Here is a 19,525-nt window from a genome sequence, read left to right on the forward strand (position 1 = left end):
GCATCTGTGATACCACTTTTGCCTATTTAACTTTTATTAGCATCTCTGGCTGGTTTTCAGTAACCGTTGTTGATATTTCTTATTCTATAATTATTTGTCAATGTTTTAGTGGAACCCCATAGCCTGTGCTGTGTTCTCTACATGCACTCTGTCCTTCATAAAATTATATCAATTCCTGGAGCATTTAATATCTCCAAATGTATACTGACAATCTGATCTTCTACCCTGAGTTGCATACTCCTGTGTCCAACTGATTATTTAACACTTTGTTTTGGTTATCTTTGGACATCTTGGGTATAATATGTCTAACTATAATTTATCTTCCTACCCTTCCTATCTCACTGATCTCTTTAATCTTGATAATTTCATATCTTAGTAAATTATAATTACTGCTTATTTGCTTATTTTAACAGACTATGGGTTACTGATTCCTTGCTTTCCTTCATGTCCCTCACCCAATTCATCATCTGTTTTCTCCATATCTAAGATACCCTTTACTTCTTTTCATCTTACTGGATTGGCCAAAAAGTTCTCTCATGTTTTTTGCATAAGATGTTATGGAAAAACCTGAACGAACTTTTTGGCCAACCCAGTACTCTTATTCCCTTATACTTTATTGTCCATGCAGCAGCCAAAATGAGTATTTTAAAATATTAGATCAGATTATGTAACTTTGCCATCTCAAACTCCTCAAAGACTTTTGATTGCATTTATAAATATAAATAAAAGAGGAAAAAGAACTGAATCTTTATGGCTGGTGCCTTGTTTGCCTTTCTAGCCTCATTTCATGCCATACTCTGTCTTCCTAAGGATCATTACACTGTAGCTATACTGATTTCAGTTTAGTTCCTTGAATATGTCAAGCTTTCTTCTGCCTCTTTCTTTTGGATTCTGAGTCTTTGTAACAAACTTACTGATCTATGTACTTGAGAAGCTCTTCCCTTGGCTCTTCCTTTTTTTTTCAGTTCTCAGCTCAAGTGTCACCCAAGGGAGGTCTTATATAACTCTCATAGCTAGATTCATCTTCCTTTCCTTCCTTCCCCCAAATTTTATTATGTCTTGTATAGCCCTGTTTATCTCCTGAAAAGCACTTACTAGAATTTGTAATTATTTTATTTTTTATTGATTTGTTTATGACTGTTTTCTCATTAGAATATGCTCTCATAAAGACAAGAGATTTTATCTATCATAAGCCTCTTAAAGATACTGTTAAGTCCTTTAAGCTGATATAACCTATGTAAGATATATTTAGCTATTTGATAGTCTTTATAGTTTCAGTTCCATTTCATTCATTCTGGATGTTTCCAGTAAGCTTCACAAATTTGATGATATCTTCGACTGAAGCGACTTAGCAGCAGCAGCAGCAGCAGCAGGGAAGATGCTGTGAATAGATATCCAGTTATTTATTGTTTTTGGATTTATTATTTGCCCTTGGCTTTCCAGACAACATAAAACTGGATACTTTTTTCTTACTTTGTTCCAGAAATATTTTATGGTAACTTATGGAAATACTTGTAAAAAATCATTTTGGTACATGATGAAATCAGGACAGGTAAAAATAAATACGGGTAGAAGAAAAAATGGAGCCACAGTGACATGAATATATAAAGTGCATACCTGAAGAATAATGTATCTAGAGGGGGCCGCTGAATTGACTTTGAGTTTTGTAGCTGAATTAGGAAGATAATATACTCAAGTGGAATTTGAAGTCAGTTGGTTACTCTCTTTTTAAAATTTGAATTTCTTCACCCTTTGTATTCTTGAATTTTATTTTTATTCACATAGACTATTTGAAACTACATTCTATATACATAGCACAGAATCTGATTAGACATTATGATTCTTATTCATGGTCTTTTCTTGAATATTTAACAAAAGATGGTGCTTTTGAAAATATGGTTATTAGATTACCTATATAAAGACCAGAAAGATATGAATATGAGCTGAAATTATATAACGTTAAAATGAAATCTTCATAATTTTATTTATTAAAAATATTTCAAAGTAACTACAGAATATTTTTTTCTTTCTCAATAATGCCTGTCAGACATCAGTTTTAGTTGTTTCTCAAACTAAGCCTTTGTGTGTTGTTTGTAATTTTTTCCCATGATAAGGAGCTTCTTGTAATGAGTGAGTGTTAAATGAGACAGTGTGTTATACTTTAATTACCTCCTTTGGTCTTATTTTAATTTAAGAAAGAGAAGGTGGTTTCTTTGGATTGGGTAAGGAATATCAGTACATAAAAAATTTAGTTTGTGGGGGGCTCACCTTGAGAAGTGTGTCACCTAGAGGATCCATGTGTTTCTAATTAATGGACCCCTGCTAAGAGTCGGACATGACTGAGCGACTTCACTTTCACTTTTCACTTTCATGCATTGGAGAAGGAAATGGCAGCCCACTCCAGTGTTCTTGCCTGGAGAATTCCAGGGATGGGGGAGCCTGGTGGCTGCCATCTGTGGGGTCGCACAGAGTCGGACATGACTGACGCGACTTAGCAGCAGCAGCAGCAGACCATGAGAATTGAATTTTTTTATGATAGTACATAATGACTTATGTGTGGATTCCTGCTTATTTACAGATTTCTGTCTTGGCTCAGGTTTTGACATTTATTTAGATCTATTCAGAATCTTTATGTTGAAAAATTCCTGGGGAAGTAAAAACTGTGTAGTATAGCATAGCAAAGCAAACTTTTCAAAGCTCAGATAATCCAGTGTACAGTTTCCTTTAAAGGGTCAGGGTCTAGTCAGATGAGATATATGCAATTTAGAGAGTAGAAAAAACTGGAAATAGTAGGTTAATGAACACTTTGGGGAAACTAAAGAAGAGATCAGAGGAACTTGTAAATCAGTAAAGGAAGGACCAATTCTGATTTCCGAGATAGCAGTGAATGGTGACATGAAGTGAGATCTTAGTTCCCCGCCCAGGAATTGGATGTGTGTAGCCTGGCCTCCCTGGTGACTCAGTGGTAAATAATCCAGCTGCAATGCAGGAGACGCGGGCTTGATTCCTGGGTCAGGAAGATCCCCTGGAGGAGGTCATGGCAACCCACTCCAGTATTCTTGCCTGGGAAATCCCATGGATGGAGGAGCCTGGCGGGCTACACACAAAAGAGTTGGATACAACTTAATGATTAAACAACAACAACAAAAAGCCTGGATGAAAACCCGAAATCCTAACCATCAGACCAGCAAGGGCTCCTGGCTAGAAGCAAGTTTTCCCTGGCTCTTGCCCCCATTGAAAAATGCCTTTCTCATGGAGGCAAAACTGTTAAAACAGGTACAAAGTTTATTATTAGAGACACAGCACAACAAGTGAGAGAGCAGGCAGAGAAATGGTTTAGTTAAAATTGAAGTAAGGCAGAGATGCACACCCTGAGAGATCCTCCCTAATGTGGAGGAGCACATTTAACTTCCTAAAGAGGAAGTTAAATCATTTATGTAGAGCAGTTCTTCCAGGTCTGTATCTTTGGCCAATTACCTGGTTTCTTTTTCCACATCTGACCTTCTTTAGGACCCTCTCCAACACACGTGCACAATTTTTTCCAAAATGATTTCCAGCTCAGAGGCCAGCGGGTGTCCTGTGGCATCACACTTTATGGGTTGGTACCCCCTCCTTTTGACCCCTGAGGAGCCTTTTTGAACATGCTCAATGTTTCTCTTGCCCCAAGGATAGATAATACTCGATCTCTTGATCTTTTCCTCACCAGGGTTTAGCCCTTCTCTGTTTCTGCCATGGCTACTGTCTAAAGTGTCCTCAAGGAGACAAAGTCAGGCTATTTACCCAATTTCTGTTGTTATGTCTGTTTCTAAAGGAGGCTGGTTGTAAATATCTAACCTACCTCCTGTCTCAGGAAATGCAAATAGGAGTCTAGTTTTAAGTGTCCAGCCTGAAGCCCATCTTTTTAGCCCCAAGAAATGTAAACATGAGGCCAGTTGTAAATACCTAGCCTGGAACCCATCTATTTCCTGCCTCTGTTCTAGGAGGAAAAATACCCAAGGATCACTTGGACAAAGGAGCAAGTTGGGAGTGATAGCAAGCAGATAAAGTACCACCAAACTACATGTAAAAATAATCCAGCATCCAGGACAAAAGAACCTATATATTGGAAGAGAGGCAGGACTGGAGGTTACAACCAGATGGACTTTCGTCGGGGCTGTGCTGTGCTCTGTTTAGTTGCTCAGTCGTCTCTGACTCTTTGCGACCCCATGGCATGTTTGTAGCCCGCCAGGCTCCTCTGTCCATGGGATTCTCCAGGCAAGAATACTGGAGTGGGTTGCCATGACCTCCTCCAGGGGATCTTCCCAACCCACGAATCAAATCCAGGTCCTCCCACATTGCAGGTGGATTCTTTATCGGCTGAGCTTATGTATAGTTTATTGTTGTTTTATATCAGTAGGAATTGTCATTATGGAGACTTGCCTAGATTCTTTAAAAACAAGAAGAGTAGAGTTAGTAGTTACTATCAGGAGATGGAAGTACAAATTTCCCATTAGCAGTTCCTGGCTCATTGTTGAGCAATTTTTGTTGTTGTTGTTATTATTTTTAAAATTAAGCCCAAAGATACTTGCTGTATTCACTTTTGATTTTGGCTAATGTTAGCAAATACTAAGTCTCCAAGCATTTATTCATATCACAGATGGTATATGTTTGTTTACACATTTTTAAAAGAATGTAATATATATGTATCTTTCATGCCTTTAATATTTCAAACTGCTAACAGTACTATTTGCTCAGACTGGCATTTCTGCTTGGAATTTTAATTCAAAATTTGCCTTTCCTATTTAGCTCTGTGATGACTTCTTTCCCTAACCTCATTTTTTTTTTTTAAACTTTTAAACATACAACCAGCCTTGTAAGTAAGCAAACAAATCCTTCTTTAAAAGGCACTGGGAGCATTGAATTAATGTTCATGACATTATCGTAACTAAATCTTAATTTTCCAAGTTATAGAACATCGCTGCTTATACTTAGAGCCTGCTACAATAGATTTGCTACATCATCTGTCTTGTGGGTCAAGGATGGAGACTCATATCCCCATAAAACATTTGTCAGTGCAAGAGAGATGGTTTGAAACAACCATGAAGTTGGATAAATATTTTGTGATTTTTTTTTTTTAAGCATAATTTGATGTCTCCGTTATCTCTCTCTTTATAGTAATTTCTTGTGAAGTATAAAATGACAAACTTCCTGGCTGCATAATAATGCTTTATTTTATATTGCTAAAAGTGTTACTACTATGCTGACAATAACTATAGAATATGTATATACTTAAAAAGAAGATAGAATAATATTGAGCATTACAATTTATTTGTTAGTGAATACTATCCTACTTGATATGGAGAACTTTCTAGGAGGAACTGGCAGTAAAAGACTGATGATACTTGAGTTGTGAAATCTTAACTGCCAGTTGAATAAAATCCTTTATAAATAGAGGATACGGTAACAAAGGTTAGTATTTCTGGCATGATTGATTCTGAAACAATAAACCAAATTTGCAGTCTTATAATCTATATAAAAGAAGCTGAAGAGTGAAAAATCTGACTTAAAATTCAACATTCAAAAAACTAAGATCCAGTCCCATCACTTCATGGCAAATAGATGGGGAAACAATGGAAACAGTGACAGACTTTATTTTCTTGGGCTCCAAAATCACTGCAGATGGTGACTGCAGCCATGAAATTAAAAGACCTTTGCTCCTTGGAAGAAAAGCTATGACCAACCGAGACAGCACATTAAAAAGCAGAGACATTACTTTGCCGACAAAGGTCTGTCTGGTCAAAGCTGTGGTTTTTCCGGTAGTCATGTATGGATGTGAGAATTGGACCATAAAGAAAGCTGAGTGCCAAAGAAGTGATGCTTTTGAACTGTGATGTTGAAGAAGACTCTTGAGAGTACCTTGGACTTCAAGGAGATTCAACCAGTCCATCCTAAAGGAGACCAGTCCTGGGTGTTCATTGGTAGGACTGATTTTGAAGCTGAAGCTCCAATACTTTGGCCACCTGATGCGAAAAACTGACTCATTTGAAAAGACCTTGATGCTGGGAAAGATTGAAGGCAGGAGGAGAAGGGGATGACAGAGGATGAGATAGTTGGATGGCATCACTGACTCAATGGACATGAGTTTGAACAAGTTCTGGGAGTTGGTGATAGAGAAGGAAGCCTGACGTGCTGCAGTCCATGGGGTCACAAAGAGTTGAACCCGACTGAGTGACTGAACAGAACTGACTAACTGAAAGTTATTTGGTAATTTATATAATTTGCTGTGTCACTGAGAGAAATTCCATGTACTCCATACATCAAATCTACAACTAATTTCTACCCATACACTTGGTAGTACATCCACTTTATTAGAGTGGATGAAATTTTTATGTAAATGTCTAAAGCCAATTCCTCCTCTTATCTACTGCAGCTCATCTCTTTTGGTCTACTCAAGGACATCATTCCTGCATTGGCCCACTTCTTCTTATCTTCTCGCCTCTTTCCAATTAAGTATATATCCGTCAGTATACAAACATATGTAGTCTGTCTCAAACTAAAACAAACCTCCCTTGATTCTATTCTCCCACCAACAGTCAGCCAGTTTCTCTTTTCCCCATTCACAGCAAAACTTCTGGGAAAAGTACATATGCTTTGTCCCTCTCCTTCTTTACTTCCCTTTTGTCTTGAACCTGTTCCAGTCAGGTTTTGGCCTCTGTGACTTCACTGAAATGGCTCTTGTCAAGCCATTTTCTTTGTGGTTAGTTCTTGGTTAGTGTCTTTTTCATTGAATCAGGAGACACAGCTGCTAACTTTATCCGTCTTGAAATACTTTGATCCCTGAGCTTATAGAAATTGGTTCACTCACTCCTCCAATCTCCTTTTTGCATTCTCCTTATTCTTAGTATTCTTCCCTTCAGTTTAGTTCTTAGACTTCTTTATTTTTACTTACTCTTTCAGTGACTGAAAGTAACATCGTCATTTTTGCTGCTGCTGCTAAGTCGCTTTAGTTGTGTCTGACTCTGTACGACCCCATAGATGGCAGCCCACCAGGCTCCTCTGTCCTTGGGATTCTCCAGGCAAGAACACTGGAGTGGGTTGCCATTTCCTTCTCCAACATTGTCATTGACATCCAGATTTACTGGTGAATTCTAACCAGTATATATATTATACTGTGTGTGTGTATATATATATATATACACACTGTATATATATAATTTATACAGTATATATTATAGTGAGTCCCTACTCGGTTTCTCCATTTGGATACTAATTGTTTTCTTAAGTACTACTTCCTCCTCCTCTGCTCTTCCTGTCACAATAAATGGCAACTTCATTTTTCCTGTTATCTACACTGAAAACATTGGGATCACTCTACATCCAAGCTATCAGCAAGTTTTTCTGCCATTACCTGTAACATATATATATTCCACATCCAGATACACTTCCCCTTCTGAGCATTTGTACTTTTTTCTTTGCCTGGAACAGTTTTCTTCCAGATACCCGTGTGGGTCACTCCCTTACATCCTTGAGGTCTTTATTCAAAAGTCATCTTAGGAGAAGAATCCTTCCATGACCGTATATAAAACAGCAGCCAGTTCCCCTCTGTCTTCATCACTCCTGTCTTACCCTGCCCGGTTTACTTCATGGCACTTATCCCCACTTGACACATAGAAACACATACAAATACACTGTTGTATGTTTTTTTCTCAGAACACACCAGTAGGGACTGTTTTTTTTTTTTCAATTTTTACTTATCCCAAGAACCTAAAACAATGCCTTATAGTTAGGTACTCAGCATTCTCTGCACAATTTCGTGTTATACTATTTTTTATCTATGGCCCTGCTTCAGATGAAGTATAAGAAAATGTTAAAGATTATGTAAATATTATTCATCTTAAAAGAAAAAGCAAATGATAATTCTCACATAAAAAGAAACATTTTAGCTGAAAAATATGTAGCTTTTACTTTTTAAAGGTCTCTCTACTAATAAATTTCAAGGATTGTTTCCAAATGTATTAACTTTTTCATAATCTTAATTATTATGTGATTGAAATTTGTAGTTTTTGTATATAGGTTAAATGAGATAACTGATATTTTCTAATTGTTGTAAAAGGAGATGCAATTAGGAAAGGAATGTTCACTTTTAAATGTTTTGTTATGAAAGATTTTACTTACACTCTGTATAATTACATAAATATTCTTAGAGAACTCTGTCTTATTCATTGTAGTTAAACAGAAACATTTGGGTATATAAGTGTCTGTAGTTTATCATAATTTAATGATCAGTAATTTTTTATGAGTAGTTTGCTTTTAGTATTCCTCTGTGAGATGTGTTTTATTTATACCCTTCTCTCTTTAAAGTATAATTGTATTCTTACTATTTTCTGTTTTATTACTATCTTTTCATCTTTCTTTTCCTATCTGTATCAGAATTTCTAAGGGGGCCTGAGATAGCTTTGCTCCGTAAGCGCCTGCAACAACTGAGGCTTAAGAGGGCTGAGCAGCAGAGGCAGCAGGAGCTAGCTGCGCGTACCCAGCAACAGCCTTCCACTTCTGATCAGTCTTCTCATGAGGGCTCTTCACAGGACCCTCAGACTTCAGGTTATTAATATCAAGTGTCCTTAAGCAGCTGGTAGAGTTTTTTTGTTTGTTTGTTTTTAACCCTGCTGCTGTGTATAAGATGCTTCTCTTTTCCCCTTCCAAAGAAAGCTGATGTGCCTGAAGCTTTTCCCTTCATTTCTAGTGTATGGTGAAATTTATCATCATGTGTCTAGAAGGACAGATTGCCAACAGCACTTGCTAGCAAGGCAAATATAAAATAATCTCTTATTTTATTTGTGATTTTAGAGAAGGGCAAATATTTATTACTTCTACAGTTAATGAGCTACCCCATCTAATAATCTAGTGAATTTGGAGCCTGCATTGATATTTCTATTGATATTTCCTGTATGTTAAAATGGTATCTGTGCTTATGGCTCCTAGCTCCTCCTCTTTTTTTTTTTTGCTTTGAGAATTAACCAGTACTTCTGTTACCACATAAACATAGTAATGCTAGATTTTGGCCAATACTCTGCTTCTGTAATCATTTGAAAATTTTCAACATTTGCTTTCATAGTCCTCCTACGCATAATCAACTTTCTCATATGTGGGACAGGAAAAATACTCTGGTTTTATGTTCCTGTTCTTAATATATAAAACTCTGATAAGATAGTAATAATCTGTGCCACTCTCTTTTTCATTGAGTATTTTAGTGGCTCACTTTTTTTTAACAGCCAAAAAGCTTATGATGCTCAGTAAACATCGCTTGAAAGAATTAGTGAAAGACACAGCATAAAATAATTTGTCAACTTAATTCTTTCAAGAAAGATAATAAATACACATCCTATACTATAGTTACTATAGTAGGTGCTGTCATACTAATGAAATTTACTACTTTGACATACTTTATTTTGCCACTCTAAGGAGTGATGAGTTGGGAGTTAATTACTTTGAGAACTCTGACTAAATTACTTGGAATTAATCTGTATATTGTTAGAACTGGATACCTCTTCTTTATAAATAAGTATCTGTTTCCACTAAGTGCTGTGGTAACAAAAGCGTATTATACAATACCATGGTGAAATAAAATAGATTTAAATAACTGCAATATAGATGTGATGTTTGGAACAAATTTTGGACCTGATTTTTAACTTGCTGTTATATAAATAGAATATCAGTGAAGCAAAGATATTTTTCTCTTTCTCATTTTTTTTTAACCATAGAGCAATTTTTTCCCATGCATTAATAAGAAAGTTTGAATAGATTATAGTTGTAACATTTAGTATTAAGACATTTTGCTGTGATTTTGTGCTGTATGGCACAGGGCTTCCCTGTTGGCTCAGTGGTAAAGAACACAGCTGCCAATGCCAGAGACATGGGTTTGATCCCTGGGTCAGGAAAATCCCCTGGAGAGGGAAATGGCAGCCCACTCCAGTATTCTTGCCTGGGAAATCTCATGAACAGAGGAGCCTGGTGGGCTGCAGTCCATGGGGTTACAGAGTGGGAGGGACATGACTGAGCACACACACATGCTTAGCACAGGGGTTTTAAAAGTAAAAATATACAACATATAAAGCAATAAGGAAGAGAAAATGTCTCTACATATATAAATATTTTTAGAATAGTGAAATTTAGCAGATAACAAACCAAGTATTAGAGTGAAGTTGAGTATAAAACAAAACTGTCTCATTATTGGTAGAGAAATGTACACTGTGGACATTAGGAAAATATTGACATTGAGTCTTTATATCTAGTTCATCAATTTGAATTGAAGCCAGTTCTTTTTAGAATCAAAAAGCTTTAGGGTGGTTATATGTTTTTTGTGAAATAAGATGCTGTTTTCCCCACTCTTGGCATCATTCTTATTAAATAATAACTAGTTTGATAACCGGTACATATTGTGGTAATTTTTAAAAAACCAGTGTTGAGTTAGACACCTTGCCAGTTTTGAAGCTGAGAAACACATTAATCTTATTTTTTGTTATTGAACAACTTGCTTGGGTCCCTGAGGCTGCCACATGGACCAACATTAGAAGCCCTTGGTGCTGCTATTCAGTGTATGCTTGCTGTCTTCCCTTACAGTGTGAGATGGATTGTGTACATCTATGCCATATGCTTTTTGACATGCCATTCATATAAGACCACTAGTAACCTAACCTGTAACATGCCCTAGGTTCATTTGCTAGCGTTGCTTTTATCTTACTCTTTCTTCACATGTCAGGAACACTGGTAACTAAAAACTTTAAGAAGAGCTAATAATGTATTGTTAGTTTGTTACAAAGAATATCTTGTCCATTTAGTAAATCTTGAAAAGGAGGAAAGATGAGTTGACTTAATGTAAAATTCTTCATTTTGGAACATCCAAATTATAGAAATACAGAGTAGAAATTAAATTTATGAAATTCAGCAGGAAGATTGGTTGTATTTGAACAACAATTCATAAAACATTTTGCTACATTTCACAATGTATGAATATAATTTTGTGTGTGTATATAATGGGCATTAATTGATCCATTCACTCATACTAGATATTACTACTAAAATCATGAATATAGTTTGCAGAAAATTAGCATTCTATGTTTTAACTTTTTAACAAAAGAAGAATGCTCAGTTCTCATAAAACATTTTCCCATTATGTCTTGATATCCTCATAGTGTCAGCAAATGATGATACTATCAGTAAATTATATTTCTATCATCATCTCACCTGTTTAAGCCTTTTAGGTATAAGATATTCAAAGGAGACATTAATGTAATTTTGGAAACCAAGAAATTTTAACACATGCAGAATTTCTGAGTGACTACATTGTCTGGTAAATATTTTATTCTCTTTTCAAAGTATAGGACTCATGAGAATATTTTGTGACAGGCTGAGTGTTAGATGAAGCTACCTAATACTTAATTTCTGTAGGAAAATGGCATCAAACCCTCAAGCCATTTTATAGAGTCTACATTTTAATGGGATCAAATGAGAACATGTCTGATGCCAATATTTCTTGGCAGTTGAAGACTAAAACACCATTCAAAGGCATCATACAGTAAAATGAGCTGTATAAGATAGATTGTAACATATGTTTTAAACAGTTCTCCAAGGCATCGAGCAGTATTTAAAATGAGCTGTATAAGATAGATGTTAATATACATTTTAAACAATTCTCCCCCTCCCATTTTTTCAGCTGTGAAATTAGAATTTCATGGGGAAGTTCTAATATAAAATACATAAATGACACTGTTGAGATTGAACATAAAGAAGAGTGTTGAGAAATGACAGCTTAATTCCTTGTCCCTCTTGCCACCCCCAAGCCACCTCTGCTCTCAGAAGCACAATTCAAAAACCACTGCTCTAAAACAGTTTTTGACACCTGTAAATGATAATTATTCATAGCTAATTTCTAATACTTTTTCAAAATTAGTATATATTTCTATAAAATATTCACATTTTTAGTTTTAAAAAAGTGCACTTTTTTTAGACTTGTAGGAAGTACATCACAACTCGTTTCTAATCTTTCAGTGATTTTTTTTTTTAAATCATAAAGAGATGAATTTCCTTTCATCAGATCACTTGTCTAGGTGTTAGACTGGCTGAGTTCTTATTCCTGGCCTTATGAAAAATGACCTTGGGCAGGTCATTTGGCTGCTTTATGCCTCAGTTTCCCAATTATTGACTTATTTAGTTAGTGTGGCACAAGGATGGGATAGAGAACACTGTATAAAGTTTTTATACTCCTGAATAGAAAAGTACACATAATATTGGACTATCTTAATTATAGTAACTTTAACTTACTATTAATACCTAAAGATATCCTCATATTGCGACCATGAAAGGTTGATAGTATTCAGGGTTTTGAATGAGCTGTATGTATGTTTTTCAGATGAATGCCATAAACAGCTGTGGCAGAGGCATTCAGCATATGGCTGATTTTAAACCCAACTCTTTTTTTCCATTTCAGGTCCCCTGAAGTCATGGGTTGCTGGCTCCTGCTCAGAGTGACAACACCCTGTGGAGTCTGCTGGTACTGGCCCAACCACCACAGAGCCCCACTGGAGCATGGAGCCAGCCTAGAGAGGGTGTCAGGTAGGAACTGTTTTTTCACTTTATGGCACGGTTTTGCCAATTGGAAAAGAAAAAAGTAATTTTTATACCCCGTAAAGGGTATGAAACATTGGTGAATATTTTAAAGGGCTTTTCAAAACTGAGCCATATTGGAAAAAATCAGCATTTACCCAGTCCTCTGAAAACAGTCTTCTGTACAACATCCAGTTCCCCACAGTGTCCATAATGTCAGTTACAGGTCGCACTTCTCAAGTGGATGCATTTGACCCACCATGTTAGTGTTTATAACATGAGCGTTTAGTAAATCAGATGTGATGTTGACTTAGTTCTGCAAGTACTTTTCAATGACTTTAAATGATAGGGTCCTAAGCAACACAGTGATGGGTAACTTAGAACTTTAAACATGGGACTGTGCTCCATGTTTTTCAGAACAGCTTCCTATCATCATTTTTCTTTTCTTTTTCTTTTAATTATTATTTTTCATTCAGCACTATGTTTGAGAAAAACAAGCAAGTAATAACATTAGTTGACCCTTTCCTATGTGCTATTGAAGTAGTTTACATAGGTTATCTCATTAAATCCTCACAAGAACAGTATGTGGTAGATATCAAAATTATCCCCATTCTACAGATGGAGAAACTGAGACTACAGACGTTAAATAACTTGCCCATGATTACAATATTACTGAGTAGAAAAGCCAGATTTGAACCCAGGGAGTCTGACTAGAATCTTTGTTATTTAAATTATAATTCTTTATTTTTTCCTACAGAGTTTGAATGTCAAGGGGCTAAAGAATTTTCTCAAAACTAGAACACGAAAAGTTTGGAGATATATAGTAATTAGGCATGAAACACCTTGGCTTAGACTGAAGGAGCTTTTGCTTAAAGTTTGTCTCTACTTTAAAAATAATAATAATTTAAGAGACTGGCAATAAGCTGACCAACTGTCCTACATTTTGTAATAAATTATCATGGGACCATATAGTCAAAATTTATTTTGTGATAGTGCTTTCTAGATGATATTTCACAGAGAGTATGCAAACTCTCTGTGAGTAGAGTATACAAACACTGAAGCAATCAGCATTGAATTAATACTTATTTTTTAAAAATATTAGATATTCTGATGATTATTATATTAATATTGGAAGTATTTCTGTAAGTTAGAAGTTATAGGTATTATATTTATGAATATCTAGTGATACAGAAACATGTTACTTCAAATGTTTATGTAACAGGAAGATAATCCTTTCAAAAACAGTTGCATAGTACCCCAAATTAAAAATAGAATGGAAGCAATGATCAAGAAGGATTTCTTCTTAAAAATTGGTCTTCAACATGTGAAGAAAGATTATTCCCCAGATACATATAACATCTGGACAGACTGTAAAACCCAGAAGGAAGACCTTTTAGTTTAACATTATCTTTCTGCCTTAACCTAAGCTTCATTAATTAAATACTTCAAGAGTTTGAAAATATACAATTCTTTGAGATGACAGCATTGTAGATCCTTTCTCAATGTGTTTTATTTAAAAACTTGCATAAGATGCACTTTATTTCATAAGATTTGTGCATTCCATAAGATTTGTGAAAAATTAAATATTTGAAAAAAGATTGCATGGAAGGTTGTTCTCAGGTTCTTAAGAAGAGTATAATAGAATGTATAACGATAAAAAATTTTTCATAACAGGCTTTCTAGGAAGATTTTCCAATATTTATTTCACTGACTCACTTTTTTTGTTTTTCTTAAAGAATATAATTTTGTTTTTTTCCAAAGATCAACTCATCTACTCTTCATTGTATCTAACTCAGAAATTGATATTTGAGAAGTCTTATAAAAGAAAGTAAAGCATGACTAGATTAGGGAACCAATTAAATTACCATCATTCCATTTTCTTCTTTGTTTAGTACAGATTTGTTGGCGCTTCCCTGGTGGCTCAGAGGTAAAGAATGCCTGCCATTGCAGGAGATGTGGGTTTGATTCCTGGGTCAGAAAGATCCCCTGGAGAAGGAAATGGCAACCCACTCCACTATTCTTGCCTGGAGAATCCCATGGGCAGAGGAGCCTGGTGGACTACAGTCTATGGGATCACAAAAGAGTTGGACACAACTTAGTGACTAAACAACAGCAACAGATTTGTTGAGCTGAATATTCTAATGAAGCAGTGATAAGCATACTATTATTTAAATGATGATCATGCTTTATGAAAATCTAGTAGTATAAAAATTTATGACCAAACTGGTTACCTCAGAAGGTAGACAGTTTGAAATTGATACTAGTAGTCCTGGTAGCGGGGTTCAGTTTTCAGTGTACAAGCAGTCAAGTGGTATAAAATTGCTAAGAATCAAGGATATATTAGAAAACTTAGCTATTGAGTTATGGTCACTCATAAATCAAAATACTTACTGTTGGGAGAATAATGCTTCATTATAAAAAAGTGCAGAGTTTTTATGAACAACATTTGCTAAGAACTGGAGCATAGGCTGTTAGAAACTAGGACTTATTCTTACGTTTAGTGGAGAGCTATGTATGCTTGCTATCCACATTTTCTCTTTCCTGTAGCTCTACTAGGACACTGGAACCCCAGCCAGTAATAGTAGCCACCTCCTTCTGTTTCCTCATGCCTTTCTTAGTTACCAGATCCTAGAATGACCAGGAAGAAAGGAGAGTGTTAGACCTAAAAATATTGACTTGTCCTCTGTCATACAGCTAAGTTATTGTCAAAACCAGAGTTGGAATCAACACTGACTAATTCTAGACTGGTGCTTTTTCCATTTCATCATGCTGCCTTACTTTATACGAGTGTTTTTCAAACAGTAGAACCCATTTATTTATAAGACAAATTCTTTTACATAGAAACTCAGTGTATCCAAAGGGTAAAAATAAAACATTCTGTTCGAAGCCAAGGTAGAAAGCATGATGCCCAAAGTGTAAGCCTTTTCATTGCCTTTCTTTTCCTTTTCTCACCAGGCACCTAAAGAAACCAAAGGCTTCACAGTGCAGTTTTAATATTCACCACATACCATAGAGTTTTTAAAAGTTACTATGTTTCTGTAATGGTAATTACTTCATTAAATATTTCTCATAAACCATTTTCCTTGTCTTATGTCTTTGAGTTCCTTTTTCAACTCAAGATAACATCTAGCTAAGTGTAGTGAGCATCTCATTTCATGCTTTGAATCCTCCAGTCCAAAATAAAGCCATCTTAAGGAGCTGGAAAGAGGGTTTGAGAAAGACAAGGAGTCTTTCTTGTGGTGAGGGAGATACTCTGTTTCTGTTTTATCTACCTTGCACTTTGTGCCTGTGCTAAATGAATTTGATAAAAAGTATATGCATGAAAGTAGAAGAACATTTTCTCAACTCATTCTCAAAGTTGCTAAATGCTTGCCTGAAATAACATATCTTAAGCACACGGCCTTGCTTACTCACTGCTTGGGAAATACTCCACAGTACTTACTTCTATTCCCCACCATTATACATTTGTTTCTTAAGCTTAGAGATGATCATGACATTGCTGTGCAGTTTTCTGCTGCTTACTTTTAAGTTAAAAATCTCATTTTTGTTTCAGATTCTCCTTCTTCTGTGGTTAACAAACAGCTTGGATCCATGTCACTTGACGAGCAACAGGGTGCGTGCAACAGGAGATGCGCTATGCCCATCCATCCATAGTTTTATTGCAATGCATAAACCAAGCTCTCTCTCACTTTTTCATAGCATTTCATTGTGATCTATGGTCTAATAGTCAGTATTTTGTGGGCTAAATTATCTTAGGTGGTATTATGCCCAAAGGGCCTCCTTGGCCTATACAAATTATTTTCTGTGTAAGCTAATTTCTTTGAAATCTCTTCCTATAACAGTATTATATGTATATAAAAAAGATCCCTTTTTACAAATTCTAGCTGTCATAAAATTGTATAACTGGGTGTGAGGTTAGCATATTACCTAGTGGTTACTTTTGGAAAAGTTATTGGAGCATAAAAATGTTCTGTATTACTACGCTGTTGTCATAATACTTGGTTTTATGTCTCACTTGTCTGATGCTTGAACTCTAGGTAGCTTTAACTTTAAGAAATACGATTATCAATGCAGAGATAAGCTCCAAAGTCACCAATCAGAAGGGAAAATAACTTCCACTTCCACTTGCCTTCTGAAGTAGGAGAGGTATACAGTCCACTTTGGAGCCTTGAGCAGAGGTTGATGAAGTAGATTTTACAAATATTTTTCAAAAATGTAAAAGTAACTTAGCCCTAAAGCCATAAGCTTTAGTTGGCTAAAAGTTTACATACGTAGGGTGACTCATTTGTCATTGAGGAAATGAAATACTGCTGAAGTACCTATTTAGTGTGAAATAGATCTAATTTTAACTGTCTTCTTGGAGAATTATTCAAAAACTAATTTTGAAACAAATCAGAAAACTCCTTCTGTACATCTGATCTTAAATTATTCTTTATAGACCTGAGATGGCAAATATTTGCTATAGGTCTTTTCTGTTCTTGAGAATGAATGAATTCATAAGTGAATTTGAGAACTAAGAAATTATGCGTGTTTTATCTTTATACATTAATTGTAGAGGTATTAACAGTAAAGAATGATTAAAGTGTAAAACACAATTATAATATTATATATAATATATTGTACTACTGTTTTAGAACTGCTCTCTAATCAAATTTTTTTTGGTAAGGCTATATGAATGTAAATACTATTGAAGAGTTTGTAGCCAAATTCATATTTTATTTAATCTTACAGAAAAATTTCCATAGAATTATGTTGAATATTATATTTATATTGTAATTACTTTATATATATTATGACATATGACAGAAGGAAATGAGAATAAAGGATAGCTCCCAGATTTTTGCCACCAATGCCTGGGTAAACTATTCCATTTACTAGGGTAAGCTAGTTTGGAGGCAGAAATCAGGAGTATTTTTTGGGCCATGTAAAGCATATTTGCCTTTCAGTTATGAGTGGAGATGTTATATAAAAGGTCAGATATTGAGTAGGCTTGGCAGAAGCTGCATGATGATAGACCATCATCAGTGTAACTTGGTAAGAAGTTCTCTGAGCAGAAATGTTCAAATGACAGCATATCCAAATGAATTAAGTCCTGAGGTTTTACATGCCTTTTTATTCAGCAGTACATCTTTTAATGTACGGGGGACTTCTACATTACAGGGTTTTATCACCTAGAGATAATGTCTACTATAAAAGTGAACTGAAACTCCCCACTGTTGTCTTTCTCACCTGGACTAATACAGTAACCTCTTAACTGGTCTTCTCACATCCTATCAGTCTGCATCTGTTATCTCCAGGCGGAGTAAACTTTTAAAAATGTAAATCTAAGCATATTGTTATTCACTTGCCTAAAACTTTTAAACTGTTTGCCCTTGCTGCCTGCCAAGTCTGCTGCCAAGTCGCCCCAGTCGTGTCTGACTCTATGCGACCCCATAGACGGCAGCCCACCAGGCTTTCCCGTCCCTGGGATTCTCCAGGCAAGAACACTGGAGTGGGTTGCCATTTCCTTCTCCCTTAAGGCAATCTAAATCCATGCCTTGGTTTGCAGAGCCCTGCACTCCTGGCCCTTTCTCTCACTCACTCAGCTCTTGACAATTTGGCCTTCTTTCAGTTTTTCTAACAACACTCTAAGCTCATTTCCCTCTTAAATTTCTTGTGAATGCTATTGTCTCTACCAAAATGTTTTTGTCTTCAGCAACTTCTACTCATCAAAACTCACTTAGATACTACTTTTCCAAAAGTAGTATGACATTCTAATCAGAAGTAGTTCTCCTCTCTTTATCTCTTTGTGACCTGCTATCCTTCATCACATTTGTCAAAATTTATAATCATACCTTTATTTAAGGGATTGTTTAATACCTGTCTTTCTCTGTATTCTCTGAATGTTTTCATTCACTATAGTATATTCAGTGCCTAACACCATATCTGTTTTCAAAACAGTAGATATTTTGTTGAATGAATGAATAAAACAATTGTTTAAGCAGTGAGATGCCCTAGAAATTATTCTAGCTTGGGAGAAACATGACCAGATTTATGTATTGGATCATTTTGGCAGCTTTATAGATGGTTGATTGGAAGGGAGTAAAATTGAAAATAGCAAGACCATGTAAAAGGTCACATGACCTATTGCAGTAGGTCAAGTGAGAGATGATGAGTGGATGTGTAATTCGATCTTAAAGTATAGCAGTTGGAAATGAGAAGAATGGACAGGGTTTTTTTTTTTTTTTAAATATTTAAGAGCTAGAATTGATGGGACTTTGAGAAAGATTAGTTTTTAAAAACAAGAGAATGATACCCAGGTGTCTCAATGGGGCAATAGATAGTAATACTGTCAACTAAGATAGGGATTTCAGGAGAAACTGCCAGTTACAGGGGAAAAAAGATACATGAGATTTTCTTGATACGTTTAGTCTGAATTACCTTTGAACATCAGATGGAGAAATATCATAGTTTCTGGAAGTCACCAGAGAAGTCTGAGGTGGAGATAAAAATAGGAATTGTCAACTTAACAGATAACAGTTGAAATGGTGAGAGTGGATGAAATGGTCTTAGGAAGAGAGGATTAAGTGAAAAGAGGAAAGTCTATACTACAAAGAGCAAGCAGAGAAAAGGACCTGGCTGAGGAGACAGAAAAAGAGTGATCTGAGAAATAGGGCAGAAAGAATGCTGTATCCAAAGTCACGGGAAAAGTAAAGTTCAGGGAGGAACTCATCAGTAAGTGCATTGTGACGTAAGGCTGTCAGATATAAAAAGGACTGAGAAATTTTCTTGAATTTGGCAGTGCTTTGGCACTGCAGTTATTATGTGGAGGCAGAAGCCAGATAGTAGTGGTTGGAGGAGAAAGATTTTTTTCTTAAAGTGGAGACATTGTCATGTAGATGACTCTTTCAGTAAGCTTTTCATTACAAATGAAAAGACAGAGAAAAGGTAATGTCTGGGAGGA

At 35.7% G+C, this 19,525-nt stretch overlaps 1 protein-coding gene across 9 annotated transcripts in view; it reads left to right on the forward strand.

Annotated features, from left to right (window-relative positions):
• Window positions 1–19,525, forward strand: part of DCAF6 (DDB1 and CUL4 associated factor 6) — a 184,353-nt gene that overhangs the window by 99,288 nt on the left and 65,540 nt on the right. For 5 of the 9 annotated variants that reach the window (XM_070366876.1, XM_005896961.2, XM_070366880.1 and 2 more), the window contains 2 exons: window positions 8,410–8,580; window positions 16,136–16,195. The exons of 2 other annotated variants lie outside the window; for them this stretch is intronic. In XM_070366876.1, coding sequence (XP_070222977.1) covers window positions 8,410–8,580; window positions 16,136–16,195 — 231 coding nt within the window. The remainder of the gene's footprint in view (window positions 1–8,409; window positions 8,581–16,135; window positions 16,196–19,525) is intronic. 2 more of the 9 variants (XM_070366886.1, XM_005896963.2) reach the window with 1 other exon arrangement.

This window comes from Bos mutus, chromosome 3, assembly GCF_027580195.1.
Source record: "Bos mutus isolate GX-2022 chromosome 3, NWIPB_WYAK_1.1, whole genome shotgun sequence".
NCBI lineage: Eukaryota > Metazoa > Chordata > Mammalia > Artiodactyla > Bovidae > Bos > Bos mutus.